The 20,445-nt window shown below is 45.2% G+C and overlaps 1 protein-coding gene across 2 annotated transcripts in view; it reads right to left on the bottom strand.

Moving 5' to 3' along the window:
- The window catches only part of LOC308672437 (uncharacterized protein), a 43,173-nt gene extending 22,981 nt beyond the window's left edge, over window positions 1-20,192 (bottom strand). Inside the window, exons 1-2 of one of the 2 annotated variants that reach the window (XM_081335390.1) lie at window positions 20,045-20,192; window positions 12,301-12,555 (exon numbers count right to left, since the gene is read on the bottom strand). In XM_081335390.1, the coding sequence (XP_081191516.1) occupies window positions 12,301-12,555; window positions 20,045-20,094 (305 nt within the window). In that variant the 5' untranslated portion in view covers window positions 20,095-20,192. The remainder of the gene's footprint in view (window positions 1-12,300; window positions 12,556-20,044) is intronic. The other variant, XM_081335391.1, reaches the window with a different exon arrangement.
- Between the last annotated feature and the right edge of the window lie 253 nt (window positions 20,193-20,445).

The following is a 20,445-nucleotide window of genomic DNA, read 5'->3' as shown; positions in this document are numbered from 1 at the left end:
GCCATGAAAGATGGTGCATAGGATGCACCATACTGGAAGTTGTCAGGTACAAGGGTATTGGTGGTGGTGGTGGTGGTGGAGGTCAATGGGCAGGTACTTCAAAAGAAAAGGGTTGACAGTAGAAACTACGTATGCTCAAAGAACTGCCCACAGAAAGGAAAAGGTAAAGATGCAAGAGAATCCACTAATTGAAGTCTGTGCTGACCACATTCTGGACCAAACACAACTCAACAGGCCATCATTGAGACCAATGCAGTGGAAGAGCTTTTAATCTGGAAAGAGAGTTTTAAGTTTGTTTCCAGCTGTGTTGTAGGTACAGGAATCCAGTGGGTTAAGTTTTCAAGGTGAAAACACACTTGTTGAAAACTGCCTTTTCACGGGTTTGGTTTCAACTGCAGAACCATGAAGTCCAACTTACCAAACCAACCTTTTGAACAGCTTTGCCTACTCCGCGTGCTCCAGATTTATAGGACTGCCCTTCCCAAGATGGCTGGGAATTTGGGGAATTGCAGTCCAACCTTTTCAGCACAAGCCACGGTGATTTGATTGTTGCTTACTTGTGATCAGGGGAAGTTTACAGCAGTAACAAGGACTGTAGCCAGCTCAGACAGGAATTCCGCCTGATGTGGGTTGTTGTTTTTTTCTCTTCCTGAAACGCAGAGAGGAAGCCTTCCGTTTCCAGAGCTTTTGGGCTTTTAAATATTGCCATTCACCACCAAGATGGACTTTGCTCAGGGCTACACCCAGATCCTGAAGCTTTGATAATGATTGTGTGCTTGTACCGTAACCAGCCACCATGCAGTGTACACAAAGGAGGTGACTTGCTCCTTGGCCTTGTTGCTGCCATCTCTTCCGGGTGCTTCGAAACCTAGCTGGGAATCTTCTGCTCAACCTTGTTCAAATCTTCAGAGCCCCTTATCCTGAACGTGGGAATGAGGTCCCTGGATGAGAAAGCAAACCCTTTCCTGCAACAAAGAGCTTGGAGCTCCAGAGGAAGGGCCGACACCTCCTTGCTTCTTCGTAGCTGCAGCTCAGTCTCTTCCCGGCGGGACCAGGAGACCAGTTTAACAACATCAATTTCAGATCAGCAGGGAGCTGGGAAGTTGTGCAGTATTTATAGGAAGCGTCAGGAGTTGGCTTAGCCAGGTTCCCTCCCCCTTAGCTGCTGCTCCCCCTCCAGCCCATCTGCTGTTTGCTTGCTGCAAAGCCTGATGCCGTAATTCAGAGAACCACCTGCTCTCCCGTGCAGGCAATTGGCCGTTCTGGTGCTGCTTGGGAGCCAAAATAGCTTCTCCTCCGGCTGCTGCTTCTCTCCCCCCCCACACCCCAGCTGTCGGGCCCACTCTGTTCTGCACCTCACCACCGCACGAGTAGCATCACACCCATGCCATGCAGTGGGCAGAAGGTGATGAGCCAAGCAGGTGCACCCAGGTGCGAAGGAATGACGCCCCATCCACACCAGCTTCTTTTTGCACAGGGTGGCAACTCGCGTTTGTAGTGAATTTGGGGTGACTTTTTAAAAGGAACCTTGAGAATCCCTCTGGGGACCAAGCAGTGCAGAAAAACACAGGCCTGATCTGCAGAACAACACTTCACACAAATTCCTACCAGAGCCTTCTTGAATTCTGATGTGTGGAAGACAGCATTTCTCTTCAAGCCCCAAAACCATAGTGCAAAGATGCCCAGGCACTCCCATTTTAATGGCACAGCCGCAAGAGGAATGTGTCTTAACCCAGCTCACAGCGGAGGCAACTAACTGTCTTCCAAGGTGTTCACTCTTCTCCAGACATAAAAATTAGGAATGATTCATCAATGATGGGGTTGCTGATGTAGCAAAGGGTGCAAGCTGGCCAGCTCCTAGTGACCCCTATAGGCACTCCATCTAGTCCTGAAGTTGTGGGAACTGTCCCCTAAGGTTGCCTGGGTTCAAGCTGAGGAGACACCCGACTCTTGGTATCTTTGCTCTGCAGTGCCTTATAAAAGTAGGTTTGATGGTCTTTAGAAAGAGCTGCTTTATTTTATTATTTTGTTTTATTATTTTATTTTTAAACATGCACTGATAGCTCTCTTCAGAGAATGCTAATGCTAAGTTGTAAGTCCTCAACTTTCAACCGAAATTAGAGCCAGAATTTCCGTTGTTAAGTAAGATGGTTGTTAAGTGAGTGACACCTGATTTTATGATCTCTTTTTTTTGCCATGGTTAAGTCAATCGCTATCGTTGCTAGGTGAAGCATGTGGTTGTTAAGTGAATCTGGTTTACCCCATTGATCTGGTTTGTCAAAAAGGGGCTGAGAAGGTCACATGGCCCTAGGATGCTGCAGCTGTCATAAATACACATTGGTTGTCAAGTGTTCCAAATTTTTATCATGTGACTGCTGTGATGGTTGTAAGTTTGAGGACCAGTTGTAAGTCACTTTATTTCAATGCCATCGTAACTCTGAATGGTTGCTAAATGAATGGTTGTAAATCAAGGACTACCTGTACGTGGAAGATCCATTTAAACCAGTATTTCTTAAACTTGGCGATTTTAAGAAGTATGGACCAACTAGTAGGAGCAGGCTGACGAATAGTTGAAATCCACATGTGTTAAAGTATTTATTTATTTATTTAAATTGTACCTCGTCCATCTCACCCAAGTGACATCTAAGTTGCCATGTTTGAAAAACACTGGTTTAAACTGAGAAATAAACAGATTCTGCCAACGCCGCATCTCTGCTTCTGATGACAAGAAAAGCACTGGAGATGTTCTGCTGCTTCCTAATTCCCCCCCCCCCCGTTCTTGTTATTTTGGGGTGGGGGTGTGTGTGCTATTTTGCCTCCTCCATGGCTAGATACTGGTGCTGCTGGCTACAGTGAGCCTCTGCCAGCATTGTGGCTCCTGTGGGGCTTCAGAAGAAGATGGAGGAAAAGTCAGTACTGATTGCAATCATTGACCCCAGTTTCACTGGCACTACAGCACTTCTCCATAACTGGGATCTGTCAGCCAGGCTATTTTGGGACAAAGGGTCAGATTGGAGAAGAGCGTCGGATCCATCTTTTGGAGTTGCCCAACCAACCAGTCAAGGTTGCAATCCTCAGCTGTGTCTTCTTAGATGAGCAACAGGACAAGTGTTTAAAACCAAATTTTGAAACCCCCACTTATCTTTGCCCAGCCTCATTAGGAGGGCAACTGATGGTTGTTACCACTTTCACACTGATGGCAAATGCCTGCACAAAAGACCAAAGGTGGCAGGACACCATTAATGCTGAGATGAAAATGACACAGCTGGACCCAGTTCAGTCACATGAAATGTGTTTGTTGATCTAAAAAAGGGGATCTTGCACCTGCAGGAAAATGCTAGGAAGTTGGCAATGCCTGATAGGGAGAAGGGAAGGACACCCAAACATTTGTCCCACACTATCCACCACTTGTCCTGCATCAAAACTTGGACTGTGCTGCTCATCAGCACAGCTGGACCAAGTGGTAAGATTTCAGAACAGAACATAGAATCCTAGCACTGGAAGAGACCTCTGAGGTCTTCTAGTCCAACCAAGGCAGGAGACCTTATATCAGGGGTCTTCAAGCTTGGCCCTTTTATGACTTGTGGACTTCAACTCCCAGAATTCGTCAGCCAGCGTGCCTGGCTGAGGAATTCTGGGAGTTGAAGTCCACAAGTCATAAAAGGGCCAAGCTTGAAGACCCCTGCCTTATATTATCCTGGTTAGATGATCTATATAAGTTATGGATTTTTAAAAGGTAGCAACTATTGTCTTGGGAACTGGAGGCATGTAGGTCATTTTTTATGTTTAGTTTTATTTATGATGTATTAAATTTCTTTATCCCATCTTTATTACTTTATAAGTAACTCAGGGGGGTGAACATTCATAACCATCCTTTTTTTCTTCTGCAGTATTTTCCCCATAAAATACTGCGGCATTATTACAAAGTCAGCTTATTGCCCCCAACAAATGAGGACCCAGATTGTTGGCGGCAATAAGCTGACTTTGTAATAATGCCGCTTGGGGGGGGGGGGCGAAAGCCCTAATAAGCAGGCATATACATAGAATGAAGGCTATTGCTAAGCACATTGGTTTGTGCTTTAGATTGTAAGCCGCCCTGAGTCTTCGGAGAAGGGCGGGATATAAATGGGATAAAAAAAAATACTGGGGTGGATTGGGTTAAGAAGATAGAATTGGCCCAATGTCACTCAGCCACTTTCATGCCTAATGCTGGACTAGAACTCACAGACTCCCACTTTCTAGTTCAGCAACTTCACCATTAGACTAAACTGGCTCCTGCAGGTTATTGCAGCCCCCCCCCCCAACTGTGCCCTAAGGTTCTTGGAGGAGTGTCTATTTTCAGAAGTGGTGGTGAGGGAACTAGTAGTTGTCACCAACATATTGTTCCATGCAACCTGGGTGGTGCTGTGTGACTCATCCAGAGCTCAGGTTGAGACAAGCCTTGTCTGCAAGGCTTGGGGGTATTGTAACAAAGTTCACCAAGAGATGACACAGCTGGAGATGGTTGAAACCAGTTTTCATGAAGTTCTCGCTGAACCCTCTTAGTCCTTCTTGATTAGCATCCTGGTCAAACTGCAGAAAATCAGGAGACTGGTCCAACCTTTGCAGAGTTGTGACCAGAGTCCTGATCTTTGGCTACCATAGCCCAATGGGACTATCTTCATTCAGTGGCTACAAACCACAATGTGTTTCTTCTTTTGCTCCAGCTGAGCAATGTGGTCTCTCCCCCACCCTCCTCTTCCTTCCTTCCCCCAGGCCTGCTGCTTTTTTCAAAGGGCAGGTGGTGGTTCACCTCTTTGCTTTGATGTGCTTTCTTCTAACCTGGAGAGACCACCTTTCTTGCTCCTTCAGAAAACATCTATTGGTCTCCCCGATACCCCAAATTCAGAGGTCCTCCCTGCAGAACAGAGAACATTCTCCAATTAAGGTAATCTTGGCTCAAGTCCACATGTACTGCTGTATTTTCTAACATGTCCAGCCCTTGCTTCAGGAGAGGCTGGTCCTTAAGATGGGTGTGGCTGCGGTGGATACAACTATGCATCATGTGCTTAATGCGGCTATTGAATTAACAAATTTTCTGACTTTACACAGTTGATTCACCAGCTCTGTCTCATTTGCAAAGCCACAAGAAAATGAATCAAGATTATAAGTAACTGCCTATTGTGTGACTGGGCATCACTAACACAATGTTCAGGTTTGCAAAACAGCCAGGATGAATCCAAGGTCCAAACACTAGCACCTGTTTCACTATGTCATAATACAGTATGTCAGCACGATCCTAAAAGTGTCACCATCACTGGGGCTAGGCTAGGCAAAGTGCTCAAAAAGTCACAGGCTAGACTGTGTTGGTCCTCAGCCTGCACATTGCCCCTTTACACCCTAAGAACCAAAGACCGTCAGAAAGTCATTGTATTCTACTGCAATGTTCCAGACAATGTATTTCCTAAGTCTATGTCTACATCTACTTCTACATCTAGTCTAACAGGGAGAAGGACAAGGTGTGATATGATAGTAATCTTACAATATTTGAGAGGTTGTCACAAAGAAGAGGGGGGCAACCAACTCTCCAAAACACCTGAGGGCAGGACTAGAAGTATCAGATGGAAACTTATGGATGAGATATCCAATGTAGAACCAAGGAGAAATTTCCTGACAGTGAGAACAATTAATCAGTGGAATGGCTTGCCTCCAGAAGTTCTGAGTGCTCCATCACTGGAGGTTTTTAAGAAGAGATGGGACAGCGGTTTGTCCAGAATGGTATGGGGTCTCTTGTTTGGGCAGGGGGTTAGACTAGAAGACCTCCAAGGCCCCTTCCACTGTGTGACCTTGCTATTGGATTTATTTTTGATACACAAGGCATCCATCACTTTTATTTCATTTATCTATCTACTGCTTTTGATTTATATGAATCACTACTGGAAGTTAGCTAAAATAGAAGTTTACTAGCATTGTTTACTGACTGGCCCCGATTCTACTGATTTTCTCGAAAGCCCATAAAATAGTTTTGCCAATAGGCTTCAGGATCCCATGGAAGGGTAGATACATTGTATGTAAGATCTTGAGGGCACTCTGGTGTTAGTTACGTTTAGTTATGTTTTTCTAAAAAAAAATTAAAACATTTTTTGTCGGTGACAATATAAATTTAATTAAACAAACTAAGAAATAAATATTAGCAGACTACAAGACCCAGGCTAAGTCCAACATTTACAAGATGTACTTTAATAAAAACTCTCTGGCAATTTACTCCTTGTAGGAACCTATTCTGAAAAGTGGACCCAGTTTTTATATATGTCAACAGAGAGACTGCAGCAATTGTGATTTCAAAGTACTCCACAGCCCTGATCTGAACACAAATACGAGCTTGGATCAATTGTTAAACAAACCCTGATCTATATTTAGTAGTGTTAGTCAACCTTGGGAACTTTTAAGATGTGTGGACTTCAACTTCCAGAATTCCCCAGCCAGCCATGGTTGGAATTCTGGGAGTTGAAGTCCACATATCTTAAATTTACCAAGGTTGAGAAACACTGCCTTAAAAAAAAAAGCTAAACCTGATTCTTTATGTGAATAGCTCTGATTCCTGACAGGGCCATTTTTTGAGAGAAAAAATCCCCAGGATGCAACAGTGTGACTGAGCCAACCAATTGGCGGAGACCCCCCATTTTAGCTCTCTCTGCCTTCCTGCAGCCTCCCCTCCTGGGTTTAAGGAGCCTCTCCCTTGTGTGGGCCACTCCCCGAGACCCCATTAAAGGAGGGACAGATGGAGAAAGAGGAACTCCATCTGGGACCACAGAGCAGGAAAGCCACAGCAGATGGGGAGGCAAGAAGCTGAGGCAGATAAAAGGCAGAGAACTCTGGTTGCTGAGATTGATGCCACTTCCAGAAACCACAATAAAGAAGTAGGAATAACTCCCCCAAACCAGGAAGTGGCTAAGAATCAAGCCAACTTTGATTTTTCTGTACTGTTCCTTTCTCCTGTGCTATTCACTGCCAATCACTCACCTATTTGCAGCCTACTAGGAGTGCTTTTGAGCTACAGAGAAACTATTTGTTTATTCAATGTTTATCCCACTTGTATTACTTCATACGTAACTCAAGGCAGGGAACATGCATAATATTCCTTCTTCCGCCTATTTTGCCCACAACAACAACCCTGTAAGGTGGGTTAGACTGAGAAAGAATGACTGGCTCAAACTCACCCAGCCAGTTTTCATGCCTAAGGTGGGACTGGATCTCACCGTCTCCTGGTGATTGGCCCAAAATCACTCAGCTGGCTTTCATGCCTAAGGCAGGACTAGAACTCCCCATCTCCTGGTGCTTGGCCCAAGGTCATCCAGCTGGCTTTCATGCTGAAGGTGGGACAAGAACTCCTGGTTTCTACGCCAGCTCCTTAACCTCTGCACCAAAGTGGTTCTCTTACATCTAGAAAAATGTAAATAAATCTCTGGATATTTCACATCTTTCCCCAACAACACATAGTGTCTGCCTTTGGTCTTCAGAAAAAAATACGAATAAGGTGGAGATGTTGTGGTGGAGACAGGAGAGAGAGAGAGACAGAGAGACAGAGACAGAGAGAGAGAGAGAGAGAGACAGACAGAGAGAGAGAGAGACAGAGAGAGAGACAGAGAGACAGAGACAGAGAGACACAGAGAGAGAGAGGAGAGAGAGAGAGAGAGAGAGAGAGAGAGAGAGAGAGAGAGAGAGAGAGAGAGAGAGAGAGAGAGAGAGAGAGAGAGAGAGAGAGAGAGAGCGAGCATGGCTTCATTTGTTGATATCCACATTCAAGTGAAAGAGAGAGAGAAGCGTGTTGGTCCACGCACAAGCAGGTCGATACATCCTAGTTAGAACTGCCAGCCAGTTACAATACTTTTCATTGTTTAATCATTAGGGTTCCAATGTATTGAACAATTCATGCATCTTAGCTGGTCTCTGAAAGGTTGAGCCCAAGGGCATCTGCAGGTGGCTCAAAAAAGCAACCATGTTAGCATGATCAAAGCCCCACCTTATTGATCTGTTTGACTGATTTTACAATCCTGGTGTATATAAACAATGAAGAAATAACCGAAAAACTCAAGAAGATTACTCCTCCATTTACAACCACAATGGGGAATTCCATTGTAACTCGTGATCATAAGTAAAGTTGGACCTGGATTTTATAACAATTTTTATGGTGATCATTAAGTGAGTCATGAGATAGTTAAGTCAGTTCAGCTTCTCCAATGGGCATTTTTAAAAAACCAATTACCAGTTTAAAAAGATCACAAATCACAATCACGTGGCCACAGGACACTGCAATCAGCGGTAAATATCAGCGGGTTGCCAAGTTCTGAATTATGATCAAGGGGAGGATACGATGGTTATACGTGCAAGTACAGGTCATTAATCAGTTTTCCCAGGTCATCCTAACTTTGAACCATCGTTAAATCAACGGTTATAAATTGAGGACTACCTGTAGTGTACATTCAAATATTCCTATACTGAGCAATTCCCAAAGCCTATATAACAGTATATTCCTATTCAGGAGTAATTCTTCTCAAATTTGCCCCTGAACGGCCTACTGAAATAACCAGTTTTGATTGCCTTCCTAAATCCTAATAGCCTAAGGCAGGGGTGTCAAACTCAATTTCATTGAGGGGCCGCATCAGCATTGCGGTTGCCCTCAGGGGGCTGGATGGGCGTGGCCAGTGTGGGTGTGGCCTACTGGGTGGGCGTGGCCAGCTCTACATCGTTGGCATCAAGGGTGCCTATGGGGGCCTGGGCAGGAGTGGGACAGATCTGAGGGTCTCTGGCAGAAGGAGGGTCTCTGGGCCAGGGCCAAGGCAGCGGGGGCCGTTCCCTCACTGTTTCCAGGATGGCTTCACGGGCCACATGAAACCACTTCGCGGGCCGGATCTGGCCCCCGGGCATTGTGTTTGACATGTCTGGCTTAAGGAGTTTAATAAACTCTCTGGAGTTTAATAAAACACTAATTTCTAAGAATATAAACAATTCACTTGTTAATCACTGTTAAACAATGCAAATGGAAAGATTAGCTGAAGAGAAAGGTCTTGATCCCCTTCCAAAATCAGAAAGAATAAAGAAAGAAGTCAGCTCCTAGCAAACAGGGACAATCTAAGATAGCGGTCCCCGATCATTCCGGCTTGGCAGACTGGCGAAGAAAGGAGAGAAGGCGGTAGGAGTGTGCGCCCACCGCTTGCGCAAATTGAGCTTCTTGCATAAGTGCGTGCACCCATCACTCGCGCAAGAAGAGCTACATGCTCTCTTGCCTGCTGCTTGCATGGCCCGGTTCCGAACAGGCCGCAGCCTGGGCAAAGCCTGAGGAGTTGGGGACCCCTGATCTAAGACCCATTTGGGGAGAAAAAGGCACCCACCTCATTATTCTGGAGCAGTGAAAATGATTTGGGGGCTGGCAGCCTCGACATAGTATCCAATTTCTTTCATTTTTAATCCGGATTTCTGTCTCTCAATGTGTTTGAATGCCAGTGTTTGCATACAGATAGATGTTAACTTAATTTAAAAAGATTCAACAGGAAACATATGTTTTCCTGATCATGAATCTTCTGGAAGAGTCACAGTTCTACCATCTCTTTTCCCTGGCCAGTTTTTCCATCTGAAAATCCCATCTGAGAATCTGATGTGGTCAATTTCATCTCTCTACAAGCGGTTTCATAATGGTGATCAAAAACTCTGATCAAATTCTGTTGTTTGTTCCCCCCGCCCCAATTCTCTAACCAACAGGAAATTGATCACAAGTTTGTATTTCTGTATGTGCATGCATGTGTATGATTCTCTTATTCTGTATAACCTCGTATCCAGAAAAATGCTACCTAGATGTCATTATAAATATTACTGTGGCCCTTTATAAGAACAACTTTAAAAAAAAACTAAAAAAGGAAAGAATCTATTATCAATGTGGATGTAAAATTATTGGATGATTTCTTGTTGCCTGGAGAAATGCTAGCTGATGCTAGCCCAGTTGCTCCACTAATATGATACATAATTTATTTCACGGAAAATGCACAGGCTCTTGGGCTAAATCCAGTGGTGGGATTCAGCCAGTTCACACCACTTCAGCAGAACCGGTAGCTAATTTTTTGTTGCCCAGGCCCAGAATGGACTTCCAGAAGTGGCATCCACACAGAGAACTGGTTGTTCACATATTTGAATCCCACCACTGGCTAAATCACTATAATTCCTTTGCTGGCTGGGGAATTCTGGGAGTTGAAATCCACATATCTTAGAGGTGCCACGGTTAAGAAACCCTGGTCTAAACAGAGTCTGGGGACCCCCTGTTCCAAAAGGGGTGGGAAAGCAGGCCAAACTTGATGAATTGTGCAGCTAGGATGAGCTCACTGCTCTTCACCGCCATGGCAGTCTTTTCACATCTTGCCTTGGAAGACAAAAATAATTCAGGAAATCTTTTTCCTCATTAGGGGTCTTTAGGGAACCCCAGCCCTTACTGTTATGAGAGAATACAGAATAACAGAGTTGGAAGGGAACCTGTTCAAGTAGGAGGCCCTACTCCAGTCTGGATGATGAACATTAGCATTAAGATGCCTCTCCTTGTTCTTCCCGATACATCTCAGCAGTCAGGATAAATCGTGGCTTGTGAGTGATATATGGCCAATCAGAAGAGCAGAATAACAATGTTGGAAGGGCCCTTGGAGGTCTTCTAGTCCATCCCCCTGCTCAAGCAGGAGACCCTGTACCATTTCAGACAAATGGCTGTCCAGTCTCTTCTCAAAAACTTCCAGTGTTGGAGCACCCACAACCTCTGAAGGCAAGCAGTTCCACTGGTTAATTTTTCTCACTGTCAGGAAATTTCTCCTTAGTTCTCGGTTGCTTCTCTCTTTGGTTGGTTTCCATCCATTGTTTTTTGCCTTGCTAGTTGAGGGGATGTCCTGGTCCAAGCTGGTATATTTGAGTTTCCACTCTGCTTTCAAGTAGGCACAGGGAGAAGGACCCCACAGAATCCATCTCTTCCAAAACTTTTCCCTGAAAATGCCCAGTCGGGGCACCCTTTGGCATATGCCTGTTTTTAAACTGGCCAGGAAAGAGTCAAAATGGGGTGTTGCTTGACATTTCTTCTGGAAGGATGGCTGCAACTTGTCAACCTTCCTGGTTGCTAGCAACCTCCCCCCTCTCCACCCACCCACCCCCCGCTGGGAGCCCCGATTACAAGGGACCTTGCAGGGGGAGCAGAACGGCAATGCCTCGGCCAGCCTGGATACAGGACTGGTCCAGGCCCAGATCCACCTTCATCCAGGTAACCACCTGGCAGAATATTCAATGGCAAGCTTGTTCTGGCCAATGACCTATCAGCTAGCAGCATGACATCACCCAAAGAAGCCCTTATTGGCTGAAAGGATCTACGAGGCAGGAGCCGGTAACCCAGCAACTGCCAGGAGCCGATTTGCATTTGAGTGGCTGGCTGGGTTGGACATGATGGAGTGAAAGGAGCCTAAATTTCATTTGCCAAAGTCCTACTTGCATCTGAAGCCCACCCACCCACCCATCCCCTTCCCTCTTGCCCCTGAATCAGCCAGAAGAGGCTTCCTCCAGCTTTGGCTGCCCCTTCCCTCCTTTTTTAGACACGGCAGTGCATCCAGGGTTAGATGGAGAAGGGAGACTTGTACCCCAGCCAGGAGCAGAGTGGAAAGGCTTTATAATTTACGAAAGAGGCTGCAATGCATTCAGTCCTGTTGGCGCAACACAACTGACCTGGTCCTCTCTGTCCTGAGAAAATGGATGCCCTCCTTAGCTCTGCTAAGAGCAGACACAGTGGTGGGCTGGATGTTTTTCAGGACACACACACACACACACACATCATTGGAAGGGAGGCACTGAAGCTCCCTGTTTAACTCCTCCCTCTGCATAAGATCAAAATCAGCATCCCCGTGGACCCAGCCTGGAGGTCCAGCCTCCTCCATCCCATTTCCCCCTTCCCCAGTATGACAACAAGGGTATGGTGAGGTTCTTGGAGAGCCTCCAATTTTGGAGACCTCTCTAGGTTTTGCCCCTGCCTCAGAAAGCAGGAGAGGGCAACAGCATAGAGCAGGGCTGGGTGGGGGAGGGGATTAGCTGGAAGATTTCCCTCTGGGTTATTTGTGAGGGTTTGAAGACATCCAGAAGATATACTAACTCTCCAGTTCAGTCCAGCCCAGAAAGCGGGCACCAAGCAGATGGAGGCACCCAACTCATCCAGGTGGAAGATTCAAAGGTGCTCTTTTGCCTGGTGGATATAAGCTATAGGGACCAGTGTTGCCTCTGGCTCTGCCAGCCCAGCCTCCCCCTACTCACATGAGTTTGTGCCTGTACTGTCCCGAACTGGGCCAGTGGACGGATTCCACATCTGAGACGCCGGTGCTTCCTGGGAGGATCAGCCACTGCTTTCTGGAAGTGTGCCCTGCGCTGCCTGCTAGATGACGCCTCTGGGGGCTGATCCAGTAGTCCTGCAGGCCCTGGCGACTGGAGTAGGTGGCTGGATGGAGGCTGACCAGCCTTTTCCAGGGCATCTCCTCTATCACCCGGCGGGGAGGCGGAGCACGTGGCTTCCTGCAAAAAAAGAAGGACCCGGAGCAGGAGAGCTCATGAGAGGTGGATTCGTAGGGCGTGAAAAGAACCTAAGTATCATTGCATAAAGTTTATGGGACACAACGTACAGGAAGCATGTCAATAGACACCTGGCAGATTCACCTGGGCAGAATGGTGGGCTGTCTTTTGGACGATACAAATCCACTTGTTTCCTGCTTAGGTTACAGAGTCCTGGGTTCCCCACCCAGAAAGGCACAGCTGAGCCGCTAGGAAGCTGGCTTGCTAATATCAGATGGTAATCCGCCAGCTTCCCTGGGGAGGGGGTGGCAAGTCAAGATGGTGCTTGTGATTGCAAGCAAGGCACCAGCCCATTTGCAAGGGGAGTCAGGCTGCAGGTTGCAGCAGCAATTGCACAGCCCTTAGACTTACGTGCCCCCCCCCAGTGCTTTATAGCATTCTCCAGTCCCTTTGCAATGTCAGCATATTGCTAGTACAGGCAGCCCTTGACTTACAAGCTCAACTGAGACCACATTGTTAAGCAAGGTGGTTGTTAAGTGAGTCATGCCCAATTTTGTGCCATGGCAAATCACTGCAGTCGTTGAATGAGCCATGCGGTCATTAAGCGAACCCAGCTTCCATTTGCTTGTCGGAAGCTGGCTGGGAAAGTTGCAAAAGGTGATTGCGTGACCACAGGTCACTGCAAAGGTATATGCATGCTGGTATCCAAGCACCCATATTTTGATCCCATCCGTTGTACGTGTGAGGACGAGTTGTCAGTCACTTTTTTTCAATGCTGCTGTAGCTTTAAACGTAAAGGGACGGTTATAAATAAAGGACTACTTGTACAGCCCGGGGAGGGAGGGGCCAACAAAAAAAGCTTATCTTTGTGGGAGGGCGACTCCATTGGTACAGAATAAGTCATGCCAATGTCATGCGTGTTGTGGGCAAGTCTTCCCAGATTTCCCTCCCCAGGTTTAGATGGCAGCATCTGATGGATCTTGGAAAACCCAGCGGGATGCCTCTGGCTGGGAGCGTGCTGTCACTCTGGAAGCTGAAAATACATCCCAGGGTGGCTACTTCGATTGTCCAAGAAAAATATAAGGCGGTGCTCAGTGCTTTTTTTGTAAAAGAAAAAGGTGCCGGAACTCACACATGTCATACAACCCACCTTGTACAACCCTACAAGGTTCCATCCAAAAAAGGTGCCAGAACTCCGTTCTGAGCGTTCTATGAGAAAAAAAGCCCTGGCAGTGCTCATAAAGTCACCAGGACTTTAGCAGTCTTTGTGTGTGTGTGTGTGTGTGTGTGTGTTTGTTTGTGTGTGTGTGTGTGTGTGTGTGTGTGTGTGTGTGTGTGTGAAGAGAGTTGAACACTGTGTCCTTCAGGCAAACTTTGCCCTTTTCATATATTTTCACCTTGGAAGGGGGAGTAAATGGCAGTCGATATTCAGCCATTGTGTTCAGAGAAGTTGTGAGGCTGCACAGCAAAATGGCTCATGTGCAAAACAGCCCTGGCTTAGTTGGCAAAGGCAAGCAGGTGGAAAAGGCAGTAATGAGCTGGCACCCTGGCAGAGGGCATGAAGCCAGGGGAGGTACAGGGGAGGGTAAAGTAGGTGTAAAGCTGACTTTGGGGATGGTGTAAGAGAGCCTTAAGGGGAATTGGAGAAGCGGTTCCAGCCCAGGTAGAGATAGAGGCAAGCTGAGAAAGAAACTCAAAATAACCCTGCCTTGATTTGGGGGCAGAGAGAAACTTGGATTCTGTTAATACACCACTGTTTTCCAACCTTGCTGATTTTGAAATGGGTAAACTTCAACTCCCAGAATGCTCCAGCCAGCACATCCACCTATTCTGGCTGGGGTTTGAAGCCCATCCCTGCTGGCTGGCGAGCCCTGAAGATGAAGTCCACTCAAAGTTGCAAAATTTGGGAAACACGACCCTACAGCAATCAAGGCACATTCCTGGAATCGCTGCAGTGTCTTTTTTGTGAACTGGCCTACCCCAAAGGGTTGTCAGCAGCCTAGATTTGCCAGACCTGACGCACAGTTGTTGTTAATCTGACCAAGACTGGCAAAGAGCCAATGGTGCATCCTTGCAGAGACCTGGACGATCTCCTGTCCTGCGTGTCTCGCTAACTTTGCGTTCAGCAGGGCCCCTCCAAACGAGGTGATTTTCCGCATCCCTGGCTGAGCCTGAAATTCAGAATTCCTCTCTACTGGTTTAACTTGATGTGCAAATGCCTAGCCCAGTTAAATCAATAAGAAATGTAATCATACCAGAAGGAGTCAGAGAACCTTAAAGAGCATATTGTGCGTATTTTTCAAATTTGGAGCCCAGAAATTGTTTTAATGCAAAGACACTGTGGGGCGCTGGGGTGGATAGCGTCAAGTGGCAAGCAGGATATTGCTGTCCTACTCAAGGCCTGGTGTTTTTTTCAGCAAACAAAAAAATTAGAATAATAAAATAAAATAAAATACGGTAATAAAATAAAATAAAATAAAATAAAATAAAATAAAATAAAAAAAATAAAATAAAAAAAATAAAATAAAATAAAATAAAATAAAATAAAATAAAATAAAATAAAATAAAATAAAATAAAATAAATAAATAAAATAAAATAAAATAAATAAAATAATAAAATAAAATAAAATAAAATAAAATAAAATAAAATAAAATAAAATAAAATAAAATAAATAAATAAAATAATAAAATAAAATAAAATAAAATAATAAAATAAAATAAAAGTAAATAAATAAAATAAAAAATAAAATAAAATAAAATAATAAAATAAAATAATAAAATAAAATAAAATAATAAAATAATAAAATAATAATAAAAAAAAAAAATAAAATAAATAAAATAAATAAAATAAAATAAAATAAAATAAAATAAAATAAAATAAAATAAAATAAAATAAAATAAAATAAAATAAAATAAAATAAAATAAAATAATAAAATAAAATAAAATAAAATAAAATAAAATAAAATAAAATAAAATAAAATAATTTTTATTGCAGTGGCCCAAGAACATTATACATGCAAAGTGAGTTTAAACTAAATCTGAAATGAGAGACAGTGTTGGGTAGTGGTTAATGGCCCAGGCTAGAAATCAAGGATCCTGAGTTCTAGTCTCACCTTGGGCATTAAGCCAGCTGGGCATTAAGCCACTTTCTCTCAAGCCTAGGAAGGAGGCAATGGCAATGACAGGGACTTGTCTAGCCAGTCGCCAGGAGTAAAAAAAACTGACTTAAAGGCATATTGCAAAAACTGCCACAGAGAAAGTGTTGCGGAACAATTACACTAGGAGTAGCAGCGCTAAGTATGAACTAGGTAAAACTATACAGAACCAAAAAAAGTACGAAACGACTAAGAAAATAAACCTCTCTGACCCCTAGAAGAGCTGAAATGATCCCTAAATCTAGACAAGGGGGCAACTAACAAGCATGCAGAGCTATCTGATTCCAAAACAGAGATTAACATGTAACGATTACAGATTAGAATTAAAAACTGGCTGATAGGAGCAGCTGTTTCAGCAGACAACGGACAACCGGCTTCATCCAGGCTGAGCAGAAGCCTGGCTGGGGATCTTGCAGCTGCCCCCTCTCCTGTTACAGGCGTGGACCCCACGGCCGGAGGCTCTCAGCTGTCACAGGGAGGCCCCAAAGGCACCAGGATGGGGCTGCTGGGATCCCAGTCGGAGAGCTGCAGACACCCGTCTTTTGAGTTGCCAGAACCACAATTCTGGTGAAAAAGCCAGAAAAAAGGGCCGGGGCAGGACCAGGTGGCAAAGTTTCTTGGCCAAGTTCAACTCCAGTGGTTTGTTTGTTTGTTTGTTTGTTTGTTTGTTTGAGTGGCAAGTGGCTACAGAAGTTATTTATAACTTTAACTTAACTTAAAATTGGGTGTGTGTGTTATTTATTAACTTCCTTCCTGCAGAGAAAGTACTAAAAGCAGAATGCAAACAAACAACAAAAAAGAATCCTAAATAAATAAATAAAAAGCGCAAAGGCTGAAAGCCACTCTGACCACTAAACCAATTAAAATTACCCAAAATAGCAAGAGGTGCCTTGATTCCTGGACACAGAATGGGGGAAAGCGGAACTAGTATAAGATAATTTTAGACTATGATTCAAGGTTTATTTCTCCCACCCCCTTTTAGAAAGTCATGTGTATAACTTCAGCTGAAAAGATGCAAATACAGGTAGTCCTCATCTTACAACTCATTGTTTAGTGACCATTCAAATTTACAATGGCACTAAAAAAAGTGACTTATGACCAGTTCTCATACTTACGACAACTGCAGCATCCCCATGGCCACGTGATCAAAACTAGCAACTAGCAAGTATTGATGACAGTCGCAGTGTCCCAGGATCATGAGATCATTATTTGTGACCTTCCTAGCTGGCTTCTGACAAGCAAAATCAGTGGGAGAAGCCAGATTTGTTTAACAACCATGTGACTCACTTAACAACGGCAGCGATTCTCTTAACCACTCGGGCAAAAGGATCCTAAAATCGGATCTTGCTTCCTTAACAGTGACCTTACTTAGCAATGGAAATTCTTGGCAGGTGGGGCGGTAGGCAGGAGGCTCGTCTTGCAGGGTGAGGCGAGGCAGGGCAGGGGTACCATTGCCATGGGGCAGGGCAAGGGCCAGGGCAGCTACTGCCTGACACCATCAGCCCCCGCACACGGAAGCCAGTGAGCACGCGGGGGCCGACGGTGTCCATCAGCAGCCACAGCCGGCTGGCTCCTCTGGGGTTCCGCAGCCCGCTGCCAGCAGTTCAAAGAAGCCGCCAACAGCTGAGGAGGTGATGTAGTGGGTCGTGCCCAGGAAAAGGAGAGCATGAGAGGCCAAGAGAAATGGGATGAGAGGGAGGGAAACCAGCCGTGCCGGGATGCATCCGGCCACATGGGGCCTTGGAGAGTTAGCAGGCTTCTTGAAGAGGGATGGCTGCCATCTCCGGGGCAAGGCAAGCATGCCCACAGAGAGGGCTCTGAGTGCCGCCTATGGCGTGCGTGCCATAGGTTCGCTACCACTGACCTTACTTTTCAATAACAATTGTACACCACTGAGTCATTTCTCATGAGATAAGTTGCTATATAATTTGATAACTAAGTAAATGGTTAAAGTAATTGTTATGTACATAAGCTGAGGTAATTCACGGACAGCTCCGTAACAGCTGAGTTTGGCAGCTTGGCTGGCAGCAACAGCGGGGGAGTGCGTGATTGGTCGGCTGCGTACGGCGGGAGAATTCCTCTGTTAGGATTGGGCATTGGGCCGGCAGCCGGAGTATATAAGGAGCTCTGGCACTCACTGTCTTTGTCCAGTCCCAGCTGAATAAAGCCTGTTCTTGGATATCCGCGTCAGCTGTTCCTTCGGTCCGAGCGCCAGACATTACAGTAATAGTTCCAACAGGCAGGAATGTCCACGATACCAACTACTAGCTGATATGTAACACCACAGCTTAAATCATGGGGAAAAGGACTGATGGGTTTAAGGCAGTGCTTCCCAATCTCAGCAATATTATAATGTGTGAACTTCAAGCTGCCACAATTCCCCCAGCCAGCATGCTGGATAGGGAAATTCGGTGAGTTGAAGTCCACACTTAGAAACCATAGAATAGTAAGGCTGGAAGGGACCTTGGAGATCTTTTAATCCAAGCCCTGCCCAAGGCAGGAGACCTTATTGCATCCTAGACAAAAAATGTCTTTTCATTTTTTTCTTGAAGACCTCCAGCAATGGAGCACTCACAACTCTGAGAAGAAAGCTCTTCCACCAATTAATTGTTCTTACTATCAGGAAATTTCTCCTTGGTTCCAGATTTGATTTCTCTTTAACATCTTAAAGTTGAGAAAAATTTAAAAAATTAAAGAAACACTGGTTTAAAGTTGACTTGCGACCACAATTGAGCACATTTTTTCTATTGTTAAGCAAAGCAGTCGTTTAGTGAATTTTGCCTCGTTTTATTTATTTATTAATTTAATTTCTATACCGCCCTTCTCCCGAAGGACTGTGACTTTTGCCACAGTTGTTTAGCGAAGCATTGCAGTTCTTAAGTGTGTCATGTGGTCCTTAAGTCAATATGGCTTTCCCCATTGATTCTGCTTGTTGGATGTTGACTGGGCAGGTCGCAAATGGTGATCAAATGAGCCCAAGACAGTGCGACTGTCATCGATCCATTCCATTTGCCAAATGCCCATATTTTGATCTTGTGACCTTGGGGACGTTGCAATGCTCTTAAGTGTGAAAACTGGTCAGGTCACTTTTTTCAGCGCTGTTGGAACTTCAAATGGTCACTAAACAAATGACTGTAAGTAGAGGGCTACCACTACAAGAGATATAAGGACTCACCCAGCATTTCACAGAGGCAATCAGTTGCTTTGAATGGCCTCATTTGTGCATGGAACAAGTCTCTAGCCTTGCTATGTTGAGTATCTAAGGAGCTACAGCTGAATTCATTCAAGGAATCCTGACTCTACCAGAATCTACTGTTCACCCATCATTTGGTGCCGAGGTGCTTCAGAGGAACTTTCATCATTGAGATAAGCTCCTTATCAACACACATTTTCAAGGTCCAAGGAAAGGCTAAAAGAACCTCTTGAAAGGGAAGATGAAATTATCCAAAGGACCCATTTCAGCTTCATTGAGCTCATAGTGAGATGGCAAGAGCTGGAAGGTTTTCTGAGAGCAGATCACTAGGCCTTTTGAGTGGCAGACAAAAGCCAGCAGAGATCAGATAAAACCACTGGCACACACATTCAACTATCTGTCTTCCTCATCATTTGGCTCCAGGGTCTAGGTCCTCTTGTCCTCCCTGAACCTTGTGAAAGACAGTCCTACCAAGAGAACTTCCAACACTCCAATCTAGAGGTGGTCATGGCAATGGGAGAAATACCTGACTGGCTTTTCCAAGGAAGAGCAACCCACAGTTAGCAGTCCAGTTTCCCCTGGGCAAAAATGCCCGTTGCCTGCATTTGCCCTTTTTGCATCTGGGCATGCAATTGTGTATAGGAGACATCACTACAGTTTGGATCTACATCTCCCAGGAAACTTGTCCCCATCCAAATCTATTTATTTTTCCTGTTGAACAAGGGTTTGGCACTCTTCTCTTGAATTTCTTTGATGACTCCGTGGAAAGGTCTGCAGTTTTAGGTGAGGTTTTCAGAAGTGGGTTGTCTTTACCTTCTCCTTCCTAATGACTGAGAAAGAGGAACTGCCTCAAAGACCCCCAGATGGCTTCAGGTCTAAGGCACGACTAGAGCTCACCATCTCCCGTTTCTAACTTGTTGTCTTTAACCATTACCTCAAGCTGCCTCCCTGTCTTGAAGTTAGTTGCAGTTTATAGCAATCTGGTGGTTCGGATGGCTTACTTCAAAGTGCCAGCTAAAATGATCGCCGGACAAACAGATCCTTGCCAGCCTATTGGAAATGCGTGGTTTTTTTTTTTGGAAATTTGACAATTGCATCTCCCATCCACCCTCTGCCCAAGGAAAATACGAGGAAGGAACCTACCTAGCCAGAATATAGTTCACCACAAAGAGGGCTGTTTCAGGAAACATCATTCTTCTGGGTCCTTGCAATGCGGTAGAGTTTCCTGTCAGTTAGTCGGTGAGCCCGTCGGCTGCAAGTCTGGACTTTGGCCCTATCTTTAAAAGATGTGGACACGGCATCAGGAATAGCCACGGCCCCTGAGGGCTCCATTTGTGGACTCTGAAAACTATATTCCCTCTGGGATGCCTGACCTGGCGTAGAGGAGAAAGAAATTGATCCCAGCAGCAGCTGTGCTTCTCTGGATGGTGGGATTGAGAAATGTGTGTTGTGGCTTGTTTGTACATACACACAGAAAGAGAGGGGGGAAGGGAGGGGGGGAGGGAGGGAGAGAGAGAGAGTCTTCAAAGAATTCGGTCTACATG

The sequence above is a fragment of the Vipera berus genome, assembly GCF_964194415.1.
Source record: "Vipera berus genome assembly, chromosome: 9".
Classification (NCBI taxonomy): Eukaryota; Metazoa; Chordata; class Lepidosauria; order Squamata; family Viperidae; genus Vipera; species Vipera berus.
The sequence above is the reverse complement of the archived record's forward strand: the minus strand, read 5'-3'. Positions and strand labels throughout refer to the sequence as shown.